This window comes from Oncorhynchus kisutch, linkage group LG4 (assembly GCF_002021735.2).
Source record: "Oncorhynchus kisutch isolate 150728-3 linkage group LG4, Okis_V2, whole genome shotgun sequence".
Lineage (NCBI taxonomy): Eukaryota > Metazoa > Chordata > Actinopteri > Salmoniformes > Salmonidae > Oncorhynchus > Oncorhynchus kisutch.
In genome coordinates, this window is record NC_034177.2 from 15706897 (window position 1) to 15725636 (window position 18740).

General features: G+C 46.8%; 1 protein-coding gene across 1 annotated transcript in view; it reads right to left on the bottom strand.

Moving 5' to 3' along the window:
- The window catches only part of LOC109888534 (glutamate receptor ionotropic, NMDA 3B-like), a 33160-nt gene extending 18117 nt beyond the window's left edge, over positions 1-15043 (bottom strand). Inside the window, exons 1-4 of the mRNA XM_031822509.1 lie at positions 14407-15043; positions 8595-9693; positions 8301-8446; positions 3683-3798 (exon numbers count right to left, since the gene is read on the bottom strand). Of these exons, the coding sequence (XP_031678369.1) occupies positions 3683-3798; positions 8301-8446; positions 8595-9693; positions 14407-15029 (1984 nt within the window). The 5' untranslated portion in view covers positions 15030-15043. The remainder of the gene's footprint in view (positions 1-3682; positions 3799-8300; positions 8447-8594; positions 9694-14406) is intronic.
- Positions 15044-18740: the final 3697 nt, after the last annotated feature.

An 18740-nucleotide genomic window follows, 5' to 3' on the forward strand; every position in this document is an offset into this window, starting at 1 on the left:
TATATCGAATCTTCCATTCCTCTCAAAAATTTTAGAGAAGGCTGTTGCGCAGCAACTCACTGCCTTCCTGAAGACAAACAATGTATACAAAATGCTTCAGTCTGGTTTTAGACACCATCATAGCACTGAGACGGCACTTGTGAAGGTGGTAAATGACATTTTAATGGCATCGGTCCTCGTGCTCCTAGACCTTAGTGCTGCTTTTGATACCATCGATCAACACATTCTTTTGGAGAGATTGGAAACCCAAATTGGTCTACACGGACATGTTCTGGCCTGGTTTAGATCTTATCTGTCGGAAAGATATCAGTTTGTCTCTGTGAATGGTTTGTCCTCTGACAAATCAACTGTAAATTTCGGTGTTCCTCAAGGTTCCGTTTTAGGACCACTATTGTTTTCACTATATATTTTACCTCTTGGGGATGTTATTCGAAAACATAATGTAAACTTTCACTGCTATGCGGATGACACACAGCTGTACATTTCAATGAAACATGGTGAAGCCCCAAAATTGCCCTCGCTAGAAGCATGTGTTTCAGACATAAGGAAGTGGATGGCTGCAAACTTTCTACTATTAAACTCGGACAAAACAGAGATGCTTGTTCTAGGTCCCAAGAAACAAAGAGATCTTCTGTTGAATCTGACAATTAATCTTAATGGTTGTACAGTCGTCTCAAATAAAACTGTGAAGGACCTCGGCGTTACTCTGGACCCTGATCTCTCTTTTGAAGAACATATCAAGACCATTTCGAGGACAGCTTTTTTCCATCTACGTAACATTGCAAAAATCAGAAACTTTCTGTCCAAAAATGATGCAGAAAAATTAATCCATGCTTTTGTCACTTCTAGGTTAGACTACTGCAATGCTCTATTTTCCGGCTACCCGGATAAAGTACTAAATAAACTTCAGTTAGTGCTAAATACGGCTGCTAGAATCCTGACTAGAACCAAAACATTTGATCATATTACTCCAGTGCTAGCCTCTCTACACTGGCTTCCTGTCAAAGCAAGGGCTGATTTCAAGTTTTTACTGCTAACCTACAAAGCATTACATGGGCTTGCTCCTACCTATCTCTCTGATTTGGTCCTGCCGTACATACCTACACGTACGCTACGGTCACAAGAAGCAGGCCTCCTAATTGCCCCTAGAATTTCTAAGCAAACAGCTGGAGGCAGGGCTTTCTCCTATAGAGCTCCATTTTTATGGAACGGTCTGCCTACCCATGTCAGAGACGCAAACTCGGTCTCAACCTTTAAGTCTTTACTGAAGACTCATCTCTTCAGTGGGTCATATGATTGAGTGTAGTCTGGCCCAGGAGTGGGAAGGTGAACGGAAAGGCTCTGGAGCAACGAACCGCCCTTGCTGTCTCTGCCTGGCCGGTTCCCCTCTTTCCACTGGGATTCTCTGCCTCTAACCCTATTACAGGGGCTGAGTCACTGGCTTGCTGGGGCTCTCTCATGCCGTCCCTGGAGGGGGTGCGTCACCTGAGTGGGTTGATTCACTGTTGTGGTCGTCCTGTCTGGGTTGGCGCCCCCCCCCCCCCCCTTGGGTTGTGCCGTGGCGGAGATCTTTGTGGGCTATACTCAGCCTTGTCTCAGGATGGTAAGTTGGTGGTTGAAGATATCCCTCTAGTGGTGTGGGGGCTGTGCTTTGGCAAAGTGGGTGGGGTTATATCCTTCCTGTTTGGCCCTGTCCGGGGGTGTCCTTGGATGGGGCCACAGTGTCTCCTGACCCCTCCTGTCTCAGCCTCCAGTATTTATGCTGCAGTAGTTTATGTGTCGGGGGGCTGGGGTCAGTTTGTTATATCTGGAGTACTTCTCCTGTCCTATTCGGTGTCCTGTGTGAATCTAAGTGTGCGTTCTCTAATTCTGTCCTTCTCTCTTTCTTTCTCTCTCTCGGAGGACCTGAGCCCTAGGACCATGCCCCAGGACTACCTGACATGATGACTCCTTGCTGTCCCCAGTCCACCTGGCCATGCTGCTGTTCCAGTTTCAACTGACCTGAGCCCTAGGACCATGCCCCAGGACTACCTGACATGATGACTCCTTGCTGTCCCCAGTCCACCTGGCCATGCTGCTGCTCCAGTTTCAACTTCCACCTGACTGTGCTGCTGCTCCAGTTTCAACTGTTCTGCCTTATTATTATTCGACCATGCTGGTCATTTATGAACATTTGAACATCTTGGCCATGTTCTGTTATAATCTCCACCTGGCACAGCCAGAAGAGGACTGGCCACCCCACATAGCCTGGTTCCTCTCTAGGTTTCTTCCTAGGTTTTGGCCTTTCTAGGGAGTTTTTCCTAGCCACCGTGCTTCTACACCTGCATTGCTTGCTGTTTGGGGTTTTAGGCTGGGTTTCTGTACAGCACTTTGAGATATCAGCTGATGTACGAAGGGCTATATAAATACATTTGATTTGATTTGATCTGCTATCAAGTACTCATCATGTCCTTCTATTCCTGCACAATACATCTGCTATCAAGTACTCATCATGTCCTTCTATCCTGCACAATACATCTGCTATCAAGTACTCATCATGTCCTTCTATTCCTGCACAATACATCTGCTATCAAGTACTCATCATGTCCTTCTACTCCTGCACAATACATCTGCTATCAAGTACTCATCATGTCCTTCTATTCCTGCACAATCCATCTGCTATCAAGTACTCATCATGTCCTTCTATTCCTGCACAATACATCTGCTATCAAGTACTCATCATGTTCTTCTATCCTGTACAATACATCTGCTATCAAGTACTCATCATGTCCTTCTATTCCTGCACAATACATCTGCTATCAAGTACTCATCATGTCCTTCTATTCCTGCACAATACATCTGCTATCAAGTACTCATCATGTTCTTCTATCCTGCACAATACATCTGCTATCAAGTACTCATCATGTCCTTCTATCCTGCACAATACATCTGCTATCAAGTACTCATCATGTCATTCTATTCCTGCACAATACATCTGCTATCAAGTACTCATCATGTTCTTGGTGAACTGAATTAGGGTTGTGTTATTATGGCAAACAAATGACGTTTTGCAACAGAAAATAAAAACATGTTTCTTATTGGACAAGTTTAGATAGTACGTCCCTGTTTCACACTGTTCCCGCACACCCTGTGGGTCACCAGAACCCATAACACCTACTGTAACTGCTCTAAAAAAGATTGACAGTGAAAAGTGAACCTTAATGCTTGACAATGTGGGAGCAGCAATGCAGAAAGACAAACACAGAAAGGCAAACCGCGGGAGGCTGTTTCCACTTACTCCCCATAATCCTGCACAGGCTCTCAGAAACATGGGTGTGATGTTGGTTCAGACAAAATAGCAATGAATATATTTGAATAATACATATTCAAATGAAAATAATGTGAATTTGAGATTAACTAGAAAACAGGGAGAGGACAGGGAATCCAAACACACATTCAAGCAAGTGCATGCCTACCTACATACCAGGGCACTTAAGAAAGCACACACACACACACACACACACACACACACACACACACACACACACACACACACATACACACACACACAGACGCACACATACACATAAACATAAACAGAGAGACACACATAGACACAGACAGGCAGGCAATGACTCTAGAGGTGTCAAGTCTGAGGGCTGTCAAAACAATACAGTGTCAGGGTGGACGGGTGGTTTCTTACCTTCGATGGCGAAGGGCTTGCCCACAGTGAGCAGCTTGCAGTCTGCGTCGATGGACACCTCGTAGTCCAGCAGGGCCTTGTCCATGATGAAGGCATCAAGCTGAGGGGGATCTACCCTTCAACACACAGGGAGAAGGGGTTATACACATCCCAATCACCACACACCATACAGGCCAAATCTCAATCATAAAACACCAAATAGTCCACGTCCCAATCACAACACAACAAATAGGCCACGTCCCAATCACAACACAACAAATAGGACACGTCCCAATAACCACACACCATACAGGCCAAATCTCAATCATAAAACACCAAATAGTCCACGTCCCAATCACCACACACCAAACAGGTCACGTCCCAATCACAACACACCAACTAGGCCACGTCCCAATCACCACACACCAACTAGGCCACGTCCCAATCACCACACACCAAACAGGCCACATCCCAATCACAGCACACCAACTAGGCCACGTCCCAATCACAACACAACATACAGGCCATGTCCCAATCACAACACACCAACTAGGCCACGTCCCAAAACAAATAGGCCACGTCCCAATCACAACACAACAAATAGGACACGTCCCAATAACCACACACCATACAGGCCATACAGGCCACACCATACAGGCCGCACCATACAGGCCAAATCTCAATCATAAAACACCAAATACGTCCCAATCACAATACACCAACTAGGTCACGTCCCAATCACAACACACCAACTAGGCCACGTCCTAATCGTTGTAAACCACAAACCAAAAAGGCTAAGTTTGAAATGGAACATGTCTCAATCCTACGCACCACACATCAAAAAGCTATGTCCTCCCTCATTCCAGATTCAGCACATGGCCCTCGTCCCATCATGTTTATACTTCATGTCTCAGTGTAAATGGGGGGCTCAGAATCAGTCCTCCAGGGAAATTAGACGGAAGGAGAAGGGTAAAGCAAAGCCATTAGATATATGTTTTATTGTCACATATTAATCGCCTGTCTGACTAAACAAAACCGGAATGAATGCAGACAGAGTACAGTGTCCAAATCAGGCACTCAACTTCCATTATGATGCTGACTCCTGACTAGGCACATCAGCTGAACCAGAGAGGATTATGGGTCATGGGAACTATCATAATTGAGGTTCAAGATGTCAAAACTGCACATTATCAAATGTGTCAGCTTTGGAGTCCTCTGACTTCAGCTTCAATTGTAAGGAGGGGATGACCTCTTCGGTAAGAAATCAACAGTGGATATTACCAGCAATTTTCTGGCACTTTGGCTGTTTAATCAAGCCATCCATCAAACCACCCACTTAGAAGAGTGGACTCTTATTCCAGAAGGGATAAACTTGTCACGTCTACTCCCCCTCCCTGGCGCTCAATGTCGCCGGTTTACTAGCCACTGGTCCTGGCTGTTGGCGAACAGAGACTCCACCAACGCCACGATCAGCTGGCCCAACTGCATGCGACTACGGATGAGGTCCTTCGCATCCTCCACCACCTCGACACCACACGAGAGGATTTACTTTCAAATAGCAGAGCCCTAAAGCATGAGTCAACCCAGCGAACCAGTCTCCCAGCCTACCCAGTGATCTGCCCAGGTCACCGATGCCCAACTGCCCCTCCCGGGAAGATATGACGGGACTCCATCCAAATGCCGAGGCTTCCTACTCCAGTGCTCCTTCTATTTCGCTCATCAGACGGGAGCCCCCACCAGGAGAGGTCCAATGTTGCCACGGTCATTTCCCTGCTGACCGGGTGGGTGTTGGAGTTTGCTACGGCCATCTGGGAGAGAGGAGAGGAGGAGCTGGGTTCCTATGAGGGGTTCATAGCTCTGTTCAGGGCAGTCTTTGACCATCCACCGGGTGGCAAAGAGAGAGGTGGGTGACTACTCCAACTCTGGAAGGGTGCCCAGACTGTTGCGGAGTACGCCCTCACCTTCCAGACTGTGGCAGCCCCCAGTGGATGGAATGAGCCGGCACTCCACACCCTATTCTGAAGAGGACTGCGCAAGGATGTCCAAACGGAGTTGGCTTGTCGGGACGACAACGTTTCCCTGGACATGCTCATCGCGATAGCAAACCGTCTGGACAACTTTCTTCAGGAGCATCGGTGGTCCCCTCATCCCTCGCCTTTCTCCTTCGGCAGAGCCTGAACACCCATGGAGATAGGAATCACATCTCTCCACGGCAGAGCTACGTCACCGGAGACGGCTGGGGTTGTGTCCCTATTGTGGCCAGGAGGGGCACCGGCTACAGCTGTGTCCAGTGCATCCTAACCAGAAGTCCACTGGGGCAGAGGGACAGCCCCGTGATCATCCGTATTCCTTCATCATCTTCCGCCAAACCCTATTTCGTTGGCTGGCTGTCGCTCAGGTGTTGTCTCTAAGGCTCTAGTGGACTCCGGTGCTGCAGGGATTTTCATCCACTAGGCCCTTGTCTCCTCCCTCAACATCGCCATGTACCTGCTCTCCTCTTCTTGTTTGGTCCGAGCCCTGGATAAATGACAGCGGGGACCCGGCACTATTGCGCACGTCACAGCACCCTCAAAGCCTACCCTTTCTCATCACCTCTGCACCAGTGCACAAAGTCATCCTTGGCCTCCCGTGGCTTCAACTTCATAAACCCACCATCTCATGGTCTAAGATGAGAATCATCGCCTGAGGACCAGGATGTCGGAGGAACTGCTTTCCCACACCCTGTGGTTCAATGTCGATTCCTTCCCTGTCCTGTGAGTGCCCTTTAGCCCATCAATCGTTCCTCCGGTATTGTTGGCCCCGTGTTGTGGGACGTAGATATGGACATCTGCCTAGCTCTAGAGAGGGAACCCGCTCCTACCACCTGCCCTCCAGAGCGCATCTACGTCCCTGCGGAGGTGAGAGATCAGCTGTTGACCTGGGCACACACATCCCTCGCCACTGGATATCCAGGTATCACCCGCACCATCCAATCCCTTTCTGATAAATACTGGTGTCCCACTTTGGGGCACACGCCTACTATGTCAACTCATGTTCAGTATGTACTCAATCAAAAAACTCCCCTTCACGTTCCAGCAGGGAAACTACCTCCCCTTCCTGTCACATCTGTCCAAAGATTTTGTCACTGTTCTCCCCTCCTCTGATGGTTTCACCACCATTTTAGTGGTTGTGGACAAATTCTCTAAATCCTGCCGTTCTGGTCTCCCTACCACTCTCCAGGTCTCTGAGGCACTGTTCCAGCAGGTCTTCCGGCACTATGGCCTTCCGAAGGACATCGTCTCCGACAGTGGCCCCAAATTCACGTCACGGATATGGAAAACCATAATGGAAAAGCTGGAAGATACTTCCGGGGACCGGCCTCAGTCTAACGGGCAGGTGGAGATGATGAACAAGGAGCTAGGGAGGTTCCTGAGGAGTCACTGCCAGGACCGGCAGGGAGAGTGGGCCCGATTCCTTCCCTGGGCGGATTACACCAAGAATTCATTGCGTCACTCCTCCACCGGGCTGACTCCCTTCCAGTGTGCTCTGGGTTATCAGCCGGCCCTGGCTCCGTGGACCTGAGCCAGACTAAAGCTCCTGCGGTGGAAGAGTAGTTCAGGCATGCAGAAGAAGTTTGGAAATATGCCTACATGAGGCTCCAGCGTGCCATCCGCCACCAGAAGAAGCAGGCGGATCGCCACTTCATTGAGGCTCCCGTGTTCCATCCTGGTGATTGCATCTGGCTCTCCACCAGGAACCTCCCACTCCGCCTGCCCTGTAAGAAACTGAGCCCCTGGTTTATGGGGCCGTTCAAGGTTCTCCGGAGGGTCAACAAGGTGACATATAGATTACAGCTCCCCACAAACTACCGAATCTCACCCTCTTTTCATGTCTCCCTCTTCAGGCCAGGCTGAAGCCGCCTCCCACGACACCCTTCTAAGTTATTTTGTAACACAATATTCAAACATGTCTATGTGGATACTGGCTAACCTTGTCAAAAGATTTTTACAAAACTAAGATAAAATAGGAGGATCCACAGTCTACACAATCACAAGTTCAAATGACAGTTGTCTTCTCTTTCTTGGTCTAAATTGAACTATAACCTTCCACCTGAGGATCAACTTTTGCAGCCTTGTGTCTCTAGAGAGTCAGACAACACACGTAGAGAGACAGTTTTTTTGTGTGTGCTCCCTTTCCCATTTGATCTTGTTTTGAAGCAATACCACTGGCCTCTCCTCTCCATTGCCTTTCTCTTCTGCCTTCCTTGATGACAGACCTTTCTTTGAGGAACACAACAAACACTTCTCCCAGAGGAAGACAGAGCAGACAGAGAAAGTATCTATCTACTCTGTGCTTGACTTGATCCACCTCTGGCCAAATAACTTAAATAACACTTATAAACACCCATGGATACAATCAAACGTAGGTTAAAGTGCCTTTAAATAGTATTTCTATGGATGTAGCTCAGAGGTGCCATCTTACTCTAGGAGTGATACTGCAGGTGCAGGCTTTTTGTCCCAGCCCCACTCGAACACACCTGATTCTACTAAGCAGCTGCTCATTAGGACCTTGATTAGCTGAATCGGGTATGTGAGTGTATGGATGGAACAAAAGCTTGCACGCCCTGTAGCGCTCCAGAAGTAGGGTTGTGATCTCTTACTTGAGGGTGGACACTCCATCGGGTGTGGTGGGCTCATTGTAGCGCCTCATGTACTCGTGCATCTCTGGGAAACTCTTCTTCATGTACTCCTCAGCGCTGCTCTCCCTCACCGTGCCAAACCTGAAACCATGGGATGGGTGATGGAGCTGGGGTGGAAGGGAAGAAGGTAGAGGGGAAAGGGATGAAGGGAGAGGTGGAAGGGAGGGAGAGAGAGTGAAGATTAGAGAGATAGAGGGTGAGGGAGAACGAGATTGTGGCGGGAGAGAAGAGTTAATAATGAAAAGAAATACCCACCTTGGCGTCGTGGATCCCCGATAGCTCCTCGAAGGTCTTCTCGCCGACCATGACGGCGGCCAGGTTGGCTGTGTAGCTGGACAGCACCAGTAGGCAGAAGATGGCCCACAGGTTCATCAGAAACCGACCCGTCCAGCACTTGGGCGTCTTGCTGGAGACCGTGCGGCCAAACAAGATGGCGTAGCAGAGGTTGAGCGCAGACGAGTAGGAGAAGACGCGCAGACGGTTGCGTCCGTGTGGCGTCATGCCAAATGGGCTCTTCCACTCATAGAGGGTGAGGAAGAGGGCGGTGATATGCAGCGCTACAAAGATGCCCACCCACATAGACCAGTGCAGGGGCCACATGAAGGCGCCGATGGGCGCCGCCGTGTCCTTGCTGCGCACCAGGATGCCCAACGAGGTGGAGAAGAAGGGCGAGGTGAAGTCGATGACACGGCTGCGTACTGAGTTAATGCTGAATGAGGTGACGGCCATGTCGGCCACGCCATTGAGCAGATCACCCACCAGCCCAGTCCAGCGGCCGCTTTTCGATGCACCGTACTTCCCGTCGCCCACGATGTACAGGTCGTACTCGAAGTGCATGTCCTCTGACATTTTCTCCAGCAGGTCTATGCAGTATCCGTAACAACACTTGCCGTAGTCCATGGGCAGGAAGGTAGAGTTTCCCGTGGCACGCTCACTGAAGTAGCGCTCCAGCATATCCGAGCTGTTTGTCCCCGCGTCCAGGCAATACTGTCCTGCCGGACAGTTCCCGTCCTCATCCACCTCCCGCGTGAATACGAAGGGGTGCTCCACTAGGGTGACTACCCGCACCCGGCTGCCTGCCACAGGACTGCCGGCTCGCCACCGGCCCCCGCCCCGCCTCCCCTGGCCCTCCCCCCGGCCATGGCCCTTGCCATTGTGCCCTTGCCACAGGCCCTGGTCCTCCACCTCCAAATGGCCCCCCTCCCAGCTGCCCACTGTCACCCAGGTGGGCTGGCCCACCGCGTCCCGCTGCAGGCTCCAGATGTGGAATCGCTGAGAGGTGAGAACTCGGGATAGGTTCCTCTGCACCGACACCGGCCCCGTCAGCCCTGAGAACGACGTGTTGGACAGGAACCTATAGGCCAGAGGAGATCACATTAGATTACAGGACTTCATTACCCTTCAGGCTATTTAGTGCATGCATTTGAGTCCCAAGATATTGCATTTCCTATAGATGATTTCTATGGTGTGGCGGGGGGAGGGGAACATGGACTTCTGGCCACAGGGATAGTGAGTCAGACTGTACAGTATCAAACTCATTTCAGGAAATGTGATCTGATTGTAACCACCTACACCTCTTCTCTCCACACCTGAACTGCAGCACAGTCCAGACAGGCACCTTAGCTACTGTAGCACAACATGTCAAAAGCAGGATTGGCATCTATTGAAGCCAAACTAATCCATCCTGCACCTGCAGCAAGGCCAACAGTCTATACCATCACCACTCTGATTGACAGCTAGTCATTTCCCCATGGCTAGGATTGGCTATCTTTCTGGCTGACACCTTTTTGGCCTCACCCCAGTCTCTGAATGCCAGGCTCTGCTTAGTTGAGCGAGTGAGTAGTTAATTTCCATGTGAAAACCTGCCCCAGTTCATACATTTCTGCCTCGGATCCATGGTGAAATGCTAGCCCCTAGCGGTTAGCCCTTGAATGAATTACGGCATGGTGGTTTAGCTTAGCGCTAGCGGTTAGCTTAGCGAAGGGGTCACTTCAGGAAATACAGATCCAGCCAATCCCATTGGCTGAGGGTAGCTGTGACAGTCATGTTGTGTCAGGATGAATGTGTGCAGCCATCAATAACTGAGATGACACCATGAGATCGCCGCTGAACTTCTTTCATCGAAAATTAAAAGGTCATTTGTCTCCAAACCTTTAGGTCATTAATTTCTCTCTGTCTCAGCCTACATCCCCCCTCCTCCCCTCTTTCTTCTCAACCCCACACAAGGTAAAAGGAGCTGGATGCTATTACATCATTACATTGAAAGGCTATGTGTTCCTCTTTAACAGTAGGCACAGGTTGCAATTACTTAAAAGCATCCACCTCCCTCACCTCAACCTCTTTGGGTTTCTATCTACCGCTCTCATCAACCCTCATGCATTTCTCTCATGATCCATTCCTTCCTCCCCTGAAGCCCTCTTCTCTCTCTAATAGTTGCTCTGTTATGTAGCTGTAATTATGTGTCTAGGTGACATTATGATCATCATGGAGTTGTTCTTGAGCAAATCGCAGTTATCTCGACATCGTCGATCTTTACTCTGCACTAGGCACCCAGTCAATCCCATTAGTTAGATGGCCCTCCTAAATGACTTGGTCGAACTGAATATAGTTTTATGATAGTTATAAAGGGGTGCTTTCCAAAATGTTGTAATCATTCTCCTCTGCGTTGACGCCCCAGGCAACAAACACTACTCCTGAAATGAAGTGCTAACTGCTTACTGCTCAAAATAACTTGCCTCTTTCAGCCAATTAATAAATACAACATGGTGCTCTAGCATTCCAGACCCACAAGCTATTGCATCATTTCTGGTGTATCGTTTTTCCCAACATGATATAGCTGAGCCTAGTTACAATTGGTCCAATTGAAGCTCATTCTACTGTGTTTTTGTGCTGAGACGCTGGCTGCATGGCTAGGTTGCGCAGCTGTTGTTACTCTGGTCTGTGGCAGATACAGCAGTTGTAAAGCTGTGTGCTGCTGTTGCTCTGCACTGCTCTGAGCCACGCAGAGACAGAAAGGACTGTGGGCTCTTTTGATAAGGGAGCCTGGCTGCCCTGTTGGGGAGGCAACTGACTGGAACTCATGAATAAAGCTTAAAACTCTACCCTCCTCCACTTCATGTTTGTATTCCAGCTGGATGAGTGCATGCGTGTGCATGTGTGTGTGTGTTTGAAAGAGAGAGTCTGTCTGTCTGTCTGTCTGTCTGTCTGTCTGTCTGTCTGTCTGTCTGTCTGTCTGTCTGTCTGTCTGTCTGTCTGTCTGTCTGTCTGTCTGTCTGTCTGTCTGTCTGTCTGTCTGTCTGTCTGTCTGTCTGTCTGTCTGTCTGTCTGTCTGTCTGTCTGTCTGTCTGTCTGTCTGTCTGTCTGTCTGTCTGTCTGTCTGTCTGTCTGTCTGTCTGTCTGTCTGTCTGTCTGTCTGTCTGTCTGTCTGTCTGTCTGTCTGTCTGTCTGTCTGTCTGTCTGTCTGTCTGTCTGTCTGTCTGTCTGTCTGTCTGTCTGTCTGTCTGTGTGTGTGTGTGTGCACGTGTGTGTTTGCACGTGTGTGTTTGCACGTGTGTGTGTGTGCACAGCCTCTCTCCAAACACTGGAGGCTGCATCTATCATTGTGTTTAGAAGAGCTGCTCTGTGGTTGGGGGTGACGAAAAGTCTGACCTCAGCAAGAGATAGGCCTATTTGCAGTCTCCTGCGAACACTGACACTGGGAGAGAATCACTACTTAACTGTCTACAGCACTTACCGAACCAATTCGTTATAATAACATGGGCCTGAAAACACTATTCAGACACAACTTGGCTAAAAGGAGATGCAACAGAATGCAATACAACAGTATGCATGTATGTGTGTGTGTGTGTGTGTGTGTGTGTGTGTGTGTGTGTGTGTGTGTGTGTGTGTGTGTGTGTGTGTGTGTGTGTGTGTGTGTGTGTGTGTGTGTGTGTGTGTGTGTGTGTGTGTGTGTGTGTGTGTGTGTGTGTGTGTGCGTGCGTGCAGGCGTGTGCGTGTGGCTGTATGTACACTGAGTATATAAAACATTGAGAACACTTGCTCTTTCCATGACATAGACTGACCAGATGAATCCAATTGAAAGCTATGATCCCTTACTGATGTCACTTGTTAAAAATCCACTTCAATCAGTGTAAATTAAGGGGATTTTTAAGCCTAAACATAATTAAGACATGGATGTGTGTGTGCCATTCAGAGGGTAAATGGGAAAGACAAAATATTTAAGTGCCTTTGAAGGGGGTATGGTAGTAGGTGCCAGACGCACCAGTTTGTGTCAAGAACAGTTTCCTGTGTGAAACAAGAATGGTCCAACACACAAAGGACATCCAACCAACTTGACACAACTGAAGGAAGTGTTGGAGTCAACCCAATATTAGGAAGGTGCTCCTAATGTAACAGCACTTACAGTTGACCGGGGCAGCACTAGCAGGGCAGAAATTTGACGAAATGACTTGTTGGAAAGGTGGCTTCAGTGCCACGTTGAAAGTCACTGAGCTCTTCAGTATGGGCCATTCTGCTGACAATGTTTGTCTGTGGAGATTGCATGGCTGTGGACACCTGTCAGCAACGGGTGTTGCTAAAATAGCCAAATCCACTAATTTGAAAGAATTTCCACAAACTTTTGTATGTATGTATGCCTTCAGAAAATATTCACACGCCTTGACTTTTTCCACATTATGTTGTGTTACAAAATGGGATTCAAATTGATTTAATTGTCATTTTTTTGTCAACGATCTACACAAAATGCTAACATTTGTAAAACATTCATGAAAAATAAAACACCTATATATCTTGATTAGTTAAGAATTCAACCCTCTGAGTCAATACATGTTAGAATCATCTTTGGCAGCGATTACAGCTGTGAGTCTTTCTAGGTAAGTCTCAAAGAGCTTTCCACACCTGGATTAAGCTAAATTTGCACATGATTATTTTCCAGATTCTTCAAGCTCTGTCAAATTGGTTGTTGATCATTTCTAGACAGCCATTTTCAGGTCTTGCCATAGATTTTCAAGCAGATTTAAGTCAAAACTGTAATTCGGCAACATTCCCTGTTGTCTTGGTAAGCAACTCCAATGTATATTTGGCCTTGTGTTAGGTTATTGTCATGCTGAAAGGTGAATTTGTCTCCCAGTGCCTGTTGGAAAGCAGACTAAACAAGGTTTTTCCTCTAGGATTTTGCCTGTGCTTAGCTGTATTCCGTTTCTTTTTATCCTAGAAAACTGCCTAGTCCTTGCTGATGACAAGCATACCCATTTCATGATGCAGCATCACCATGCTTGAAATTTCGAAGAGTGGTACTCAGTAATGTGTTGTACTGGATTTGCTCCAAACGTAACACTTTGTACTCAAGACAAATAGTACATTTCTTTCCCACATTTTTTGCAGTTTTACTTTAGTACTTTATTTCAAACAGGAAGCATGTTTTGGAATATTTGTATTCTGTACAGGCTTCCTTCTTTTCACTATGTCATGTAGGTTAGTATTGTGGAGTAACTACAATGTTGTTGAATCATACTCAGTTTTCTCCTATAACAGCCATTAAACTCTAACTGCTTTAAATTCACCATTGGCCTCATGGTGAAATCCCTGAGCGGTTTCCTTCCTCTCCGGCAACTGAGTTAGGAAGGACGTCTGTATCTTTGTAGTGACTGGGTGTTTTTTTTACTGCTCTACTGAGGGACCTTACAGATAATTGTATGTGTGGGGTACAGAGATGAGGTAGTCATTCCAAAATAATGTTAAACACTATTATTGCACACAAGAGGTTGAATACTTATTGACTCAAGACATTTCAGCTTTTAATTTGTAATTGATTTGTAAAACATTCTAAAAACATAATTCCATTTTGACATTATGTGATATTGTGTGTAGGACAGTAACACAAACTCAACATTTTGTCCATTTAAATAACAAACCAAAACATGGAAAAGATGAAGGGGTGTAAAGATTTTTGCTCATCTTTATCAAGGGTGCCAATAATGTTGGTCCTGACTGTGTGTATGTATGTAAACTATTCTTTTAAACCTCCAGAGACTTTGTGAGTAAAAGGTTCAAAGTAAACCAGCCTTACCTGGCAAGGTACTGTCCGGAGGAGGGCACCTCGTGCTTGTTGGGTTTGTCGTAGCAGTTGACCATGTTCTGGATGAGCGCCAGGTCTGGGCGCACCACTGTGGCCGCTGACACTGCCCGGCCTACCAGCTGGAGTGCGTCGCGGATGTAGAAGTCCAGCGGCTTGCGCTCCACTTCACCATAGGCCAGCAGACCCAGGGGTAGGCCGATGGAGTGCAAGGCGTCGGGGCTCAGTGGGTAGCCCAGCACCCAGTGCACCATGGGCAGCATCAGCCCCAAGTCCTGGGCGCTCCGCAGCACCGCCGCGGCACACTCTGGGTCGCCCCCAAACAGCAGCACCGCGGCCGGTGGTGGGATCTGACTTGGGCCCTGCCCCCGGAATTGTTCTGAAAGGAAGTCCTGGATTTGGGATTCTGCTGGGCCAGCACCGGTGAGGTTGAGGAGGGCGCGGAGTTGCCAACGGTTTGCACCACAGCCCAGGTGGCTCTGGAGGTCCAGTAGTTCCAGCAGGCCATCCTCCTCCCAACCCTGGCACAGCACAGCCATGCGCTCCTGCCAGCCGCTCCGCTGGAGGACGGCCAGCAGCAGCTCCGACAGGCCCGACGGGGGGATCCGAGTAACCATCTGTAGGTGGAAGCGGTTCTGGGAGGAGAGAGAGAGAAAGAATCAGAAACCGTGTCAGATCCAAAGAAAAGAACTGGAGCATGAGTCTCATGCTGTAATCAAACAGCATTGCTCACCCTTTGTAAAGCACAACTTTGTTGGAATATGACATAGTGGTTACATTTGGCAAAGCAATCTACATATGGTCTTCACAATCTCTTCAGTATGGTTAGATTCTGGGTTAAATTTGGAACATTGTTATACTCAGAAGTATAGTATCTGAGGAGTGAAAGAGACTAGTTTTTACATCAGAAGTTAATGGTTATCTGTAGGAGCCAGATGGCTTTGGAATGTGTTGGGTGGACGGGAGGAAGTCACAGGATTGCTATAGGGGATACGGATGGACATCTGTGGGTTAGCCAAATGAGGGGTTGAGGTCAGGTCAGATCCTCTTAAGGGAGAAATTATGGTTTATTACCCTCTTAACCTCTTCCTGTCGAACCATAATAGATGTAAGGATTGGAGAGGAGGAGCAGTGCCTAAATTGGAGTATATATACATGTACTTGTGGTGGTGGAAACATATTTTATCTGAATGCAGCTGTATTGACACTTTGGGTAGAATAAACTTGTTTAAGCTTTCATAATGTCCATTGAGTTTTTACTCTGAGAATTAGAACAGTATGAAATGTGGTTATTAAGTTGTGAAGCATGTAGGGCTTATAAAGGCATCATGAATCATTCATTTCCGAAAACATTACAAAGAAAAAGTCAGAACCAAAACAAATGACTGAGTGACATATGGACACCCTAAAGGCTTTTCTTTTTGAAACACTGGAGAATGCAACTCTAATCACTGATTGAAATTCAAACACCCTCTGTATGTTAAAGGATGAAGAAAAGTGGTTATCTTTTAAATCCCTTTTTTTTCATGAAACAAAAACTGTGGTGAGCTTCAAGCTTATGCTCTCCCTAGCCACTCTTTGACTCAAAAAGCAATATCACCGGATAAGAGGGACGATTTCAAACCGCCTGTTTCAAAGGCCTTGGTTTGATTACCACTACATACCCATTCAAAATTGGGGTGCCCGTTTCCATAACCCTCCCTGACACGTTGCTAATTCGCTTCGCTGCAGAAAACAGACAGGAGAGATGGAAGCACAAATTGCAATTCATGCTCTATGTCGGGTTCCCCCTTGTGTGTGTGTGTGTGTGTCTCAATGTGTGTTGGTGTTTGCCTCTCTCCGACTCCTGCAACCTCAAACAGCTGCTGGGACAGGTGCATCAGAGGATAAGTTGAAAGGTGAATGTTTGATACATGTGTGTTTGCAGGCAGCAGCCATTAACCATTTCAATGACGCTCATCAAAAGTATTCTTCTGCTCCAGATAAAGAGATCAAAGCTTGGTTTCTCCTGGGACTGAGGGAGAATGAGCTTTGTAGTGTGGCACCCAGTGAGTCAACTCCTCCCTGGGCATAGAGGAAGAATAGACTGTTGTTGCCACCTAGACCAGAGGTTGGAAACCCCCTAGACTGAGCAGAATTAACAAAAAGGCATAATGGGTTTATAGTTCACTTCGAAGTGTACTGTGACCCTTTTGTAATGTACTGAAGCTCACAATAACTGCTTACTAATGCATGCTTTTCAACCATTCCCTGCCTGCACCCGCACGCCCGACTAGCATCACCACCCTGGATGGTTCCGACCTAGAATATGTGGACATCTATAAGTACCTAGGTGTCTGGCTAGACTGTAAACTCTCCTTCCAGACTCATATCAAACATCTCCAATCTAAAATCAAATCTAGAGTCGGCTTTCTATTCCGCAACAAATCCTCCTTCACTCACACCGCCAAACTTACCCTAGTAAAACTGACTATCCTACCGATCCTCGACTTCGGCGATGTCATCTACAAAATAGCTTCCAACACTCTACTCAGTTTATCACAGTGCCATCTGTTTTGTTACTAAAGCACCTTATACCACCCACCACTGCGACCTGTATGCTCTAGTCGGCTGGCCCTCGCTACATATTCGTCGTCAGACCCACTGGCTCCAGGTCATCTACAAGTCCATGCTAGGTAAAGCTCCGCCTTATCTCAGTTCACTGGCAACACCCACCCGTATCACGCGCTCCAGCAGGTGTATCTCACTGATCATCCCTAAAGCCAACACCTCATTTGGCCGCCTTTCGTTCCAGTTCTCTGCTGCCTGTGACTGGAACGATTTGCAAAAATCGCTGAAGTTGGAGACTTTTATCTCCCTCACCAACTTCAAACATCTGCTATCTGAGCAGCTAACCGATCGCTGCAGCTGTACATAGTCTATCGGTAAATAGCCCACCCAATTTTACCTACCTCATTCCCATACTGTTTATATTTATTTACTTTTCTGCTCTTTTGCACACCAATATTTCTACCTGATCATTTATCACTCCAGTGTTAATCTGCAAAATTGTAATTATTCGCTGTAATTATTATTAAAACTGTAATTATTCCTCATGCCTTTTGCACACGATGTATATAGACTCTCTTTTTTTTCTACTGTGTTATTGACTTGTTAATTGTTTATTCCATGTGTAACTCTGTGTTGTCTGTTCACACTGCTATGCTTTATCTTGGCCAGGTCGCAGTTGCAAATGAGAACTTGTTCTCAACTAGCCTACCTGGTTAAATAAAGGTGAAATAAAAAAATGAAAAATAAAATAAACTATAAACAGATGGCATGGTGTCAGTGAGTCGGGCTTGACAATGACTTACACATGGCACATAAGCAAAAGTCCTGTCATCAAAGTATCTTACTTCGTATGAATACCCATACTGTAAGTAGCTTTTGTGCCAGTTGTCGGTAAAGTCAGATTTTGACTCCAGGCGATGTGTACATACAGTATCTACTTCAAATACTTTGTGCCCCTGCACATTGATCTGGTACTCCCTGTATATACCTCCATTCTTGTGTATTCTATTCCTCGTGTTACTATTTTTCTTTTTATAATAATTGTTTAACTCTGCATCGTTGGAAAGGGCTCGTAAGCAAGCATTTCATGGTAAAGTCTACACCAGTTGTATTAGGCACATGTGACAAATACAATTTTATTTGACCCTTCATAAATCAGTTCAAAGAAAACCTTCAATAACATCTCACTGAGACCACAGGAGTATATTGTGTGTGAGTTATTCCTGTCTCGCAAAGCAGTATCAAAATAGAATTCAACAGTTCACATCATAGAGGAACATACATTCGAAGTCGGAAGTTACCATACACTTAGGTTGGAATCATTAAAACTCATTTTTCAACCACTCCACAAATTTCTTGTTAACAAACTATAGTTTTGGCAAGTCGGTTAGGACATCTACCTTGTGTTTGACACAAGTAATTTTTCCAACAATTGTTTACAGACAGATTATTTCACTTATAATTCACTGTATCACAATTCCAGTGGGTCAGAAGTTTACATACACTAAGTTGACTGTGCCTTTAAACAGCTTGGAAAATTCCAGAAAATTATGTAATGGCTTTAGAAGCTTCTGATAGGCCAATTGACATAATTTGAGTCAATTGGAGGTGTACCTGTTGATGTATTTAAAGGCCTACCTTCAAACTCAGTGCCTCTTTGCTTGACATCATGGGAAAATCTAAAGAAATCACCCAAAACCTCAGATTTGCTTTTATAGACCTACACAAGTCTGGTTCATCCTTGGGAGCAATTTCCAAACGCCTGAGGGAACCACGTT